The following is a 3,543-nucleotide window of genomic DNA, read 5'->3' as shown; positions in this document are numbered from 1 at the left end:
CCGTTTATTCATTGATTTGTTCATAAATCATCGAACACCAAGCCCTGTGCTAGAAATCAATGATGCTGCCTTGAGTTGTTAACTGCTTGTCTCCAAAACAGGATTGTGAGCCCCCGGGCACACCGCAGAGTGTAGACACAGGGACGGGATCCCCAGGGCTATTAACGACCATGACCCAAGCCACTGCAAGGGCAAGCGGCCCCCAGCCACTCTCTGGTGCTGCCCCCGCAGAGAACAAAGCTGTTTCCATTGTGCCCATAACCGCACCTGCGACAAGAGCTGTCTGAGTGAAAAGAGGTACAAGGGGAGAGAAAAGACCAGAGCAGAAAAGTGAGACATAACCGGCCAGCAGAACAGAGTGCTGCACCTTGCATTTAGGGAGGCGGCACAGACTTCCTGCAGCGCTGACGTTGGATGCTTAGGTCCAAAGAAGATGCCTCGCTCGGCATGTTACCAATTCTACTGACGTCACCCAGAATAAAAATGTGAGCTCTGTGTGAGACGAAGCATCCTCACAGGAAGAAATTTCCACTGCAGAACTGTATGTGGGGGAACAGTAAGTGTTTACACAGTGCTTAAAAGTTCTAGTATTGTCTTCATTTTGCAGATCAGGAAACTGAGGCACAGGGAGTTAAGTGCGTTGCTGAAGGTCACACAGCAAGTAAATGGTAGAATTAATGTCCGAGCCCAGGCAGATAGCCAGTAAAGCCCGCGCTCTAAATCACTACCCTGCCCTGCCTCTAGACTAATATGGCTAACTTATGTATTGAACACTTAGGATGTGTCCTTTCACTTAATTTTTAGAACTCTTGGTTATAGAATTTTTTAAGGACAACAAAAAGGAGGAAGAAAGAAGTTACTTTTTTTTTTGGTCTGTCTTTTTTTGACATAGTCGAAAAGCAGCAAAACCAGGGGTTTGGACCAACACCTTCCTCTCTCTGTGTTGGATGTCCAGATCTGACCCACGGGGGCCTCCTTCGGGCCCTGCTTTCTCTAAGCAGTGTTGCAATCATGGAATCAAAGCTCCGTAAGCAGGAAGGGATATGAATGGCCACGCGCTCACGCAGAGAGGACAAGACCGTGCGTCTCACCAAGGTCATGCCCGTGAGGGTGAACCCACTGACCCTCAGACCCGTGGCCCCACAGATCCCGGTCTGGTCCGTGTCTCTTCACCACAGCCCAGAAATCGTACTATTTTCCTCACATAGATATTCGGATGCTTCTTCCTTCTTCCGAGGGGTATTATGAAGGTTAAAGGCATACATTTGAGAGAAGCTAGCACTGTGTTCTGAAATAGGGCAGACATACCAAACATAATTGGTTTGAGTTTTTTAGCAGTTACTTGTATAAAAATGAAAATAGATAGGGTATTCAAGAGCCATACAGTGGCCTCAGCTCTGCCAAAATTTGGGTCCTGTCTCTCACCCTCTGACACGCTTGGGCAGGCATTTGACCTTCAGTCTACATGTCACCAGAGTCCGGAGGTTGAACCTGAGCATTAACTTTCAGACTTTGCTCACCAGAGGACTTGGTTTGGCAGGGGCTGGGGAGGGGCGGGGGAGGGCAGGAGGAAGAGCCGAGGGGAAGAAGGCACAGAACGTGATCCTACTTTCTCTTTCAACCTGTTTTCTACTTCGCAGGTGAGTGCTTAGTACGCAAGATTTGCAAAGCTCTTTGTTTGCTGCTCGGGTTTTGTTTCTGTTGCTGTTTACTTAGCACGGCTGCGGATCCCTTCTCTGGAATGGTCCGTGACATTGGGCGAGAACTCAGACAACACCCCCGTCGTCACCATCTCCCTCTTGCCCCAGTAGAGAGCACACTGTAAAATGCAGCCTCCGGCCTCCTGCTCCCGGGGTGGGGGGTGTTCTCCCCCCACGGAGCTGCCCTCCCCCACCCAATAGCCCACCACCCCTGGCTCTGCCTATGCTCACACCTGGGAGCCATAGCTTTGGGCTCCTGTTTTCCACTCTCCCACCCTTTCTTCTGGGCAACCCTCCGCCCCCACCTTAGCTTTAGATTATCTTCCTCTGCTCAGCGTTGCTCTGTCTCCCCAGGTTGGAAGTTCAGCAGAAGCGTTTGCATGGGGTCCCTGTTTTTTTCCTTTCTCCTCTGTGGCATTTCCCCCCCGTTAGATTCGAATGGAATCGAACACACACCTCCCTTCTCCCTACATGTTCACGTCTGATGAACCCAGGTATGTCCCCCTGAGTGCGCGTCTGCAGCACGTTCGACAGAAAATCTGATGGATTCGTTCGCTGGTGTGGACTTCAACCCTGACCAGATGATTGACCAACCAACCGGCCGGTTCCCACTGCGGCCAAGCAGCTGAGCTGTGACCAATTCAGCCCGTCAGGGTCCCTTCAGAATAGTCCTGACCCTGACAGTGACCCTCTTCACGGCCTCCCTCACTTCCTTGTTGCGAAGGCTATAGACGATGGGGTTGAGGAGAGGAGTGAGAAGGGCATACACCAAGGCGATACACTTGTCTGTGCCCTCAGAGCGGTTCCCAGGTGGCCCCACATAGACCGTGAAGGCGGAGGCATAAAAGAGGGCCACCACGATCATGTGGGAGGAGCAGGTGGAGAGGGCCTTGACCCGGCTGGCAGCCGAGGGCAGCTTCAGCACGGCCCTCAGGATGCCCCCGTAGAGCCCCCAAATGAGCACGAAGTTGCAGCCAGTGGCCGCACCAATCACCGCCCCGTGCACTCGAGCGTGCCAGCCTGCGTCCACGCACGCCAACCGCATCAGTGGTGCCAGGTCACAGAAGTAGTGGGCCACCTCTTTCAGACAGAAGGGCAGGGTGGCCGTGAGGCTGGCTGGCACCAGTGCCGCTGAGAAACCAGCCACCCAAGCGGCCCCTGCCAGCCAGAACCGGACCTTTCTGGTCATGAGTGCCCGGTAGTGGAGCGGGCGGCAGATGGCCAGGTAGCGGTCCAGCGCCATGACGCCCAGCAGATGGCACTCGGTCATGCCCAGGGAGTGGAAGACGTACAGCTGGATGAAGCACACCGCTGCCGAGATGGCTGAGCGCCCACGGAGCCACGTGTGCAGCAGCGTGGGCACCGTGGCGCTGACGTACCCGAGCTCCAGGAAGGAGAGGACACCGATGAAGAAGTACATGGGCGTGGACAGTCCCGCATCCACCTGGACCAGGACAACGATGAACAGGTTCCCGGCCAGTGTGAGGAGATAGAGGCACAGGGTCCCCAAGAAGGCAAGAGGTCGCAGGGTTCCGGGGACACTGAAACCAGCGAGGACGAAACTCTGGGTCCACGTGTGGTTGAGCGGATCCATGATTCCTAGGAAGTACTTCAGGATCTTCCTCTCTTTGGAAAAGTCTTCCTGGTGCCAAGAACACGAAGTGTGAGCACCTAGCAGCAACCTGACATTGTCTAACCAATGCCAGTCCCTTCACAATAGAGGAATTGCACTCCCAAGGGCGGAAGTGGACGGACCCACATCATAGAATCTGTTGTTGACAGGGCTGGAACTAGAAACCAAGGCTCCTGATCCCAGTTGAATCCTCTCTAATTTATAATATTG

General features: G+C 53.7%; 1 protein-coding gene across 1 annotated transcript; it reads right to left on the bottom strand.

Annotated features, from left to right (window-relative positions):
* Positions 1 to 2,349: 2,349 nt before the first annotated feature.
* LOC122211811 (olfactory receptor 10C1-like) lies at positions 2,350 to 3,294 on the bottom strand. The gene has a single exon (XM_042925235.1). The coding sequence runs from the start codon at positions 3,292 to 3,294 to the stop codon at positions 2,350 to 2,352; it is 945 nt and encodes a 314-aa protein (XP_042781169.1).
* Between the last annotated feature and the right edge of the window lie 249 nt (positions 3,295 to 3,543).

This window comes from Panthera leo, chromosome F3 (assembly GCF_018350215.1).
Source record: "Panthera leo isolate Ple1 chromosome F3, P.leo_Ple1_pat1.1, whole genome shotgun sequence".
In the NCBI taxonomy this organism is placed as follows: Eukaryota; Metazoa; Chordata; class Mammalia; order Carnivora; family Felidae; genus Panthera; species Panthera leo.
The sequence above is the reverse complement of the archived record's forward strand: the minus strand, read 5'-3'. Positions and strand labels throughout refer to the sequence as shown.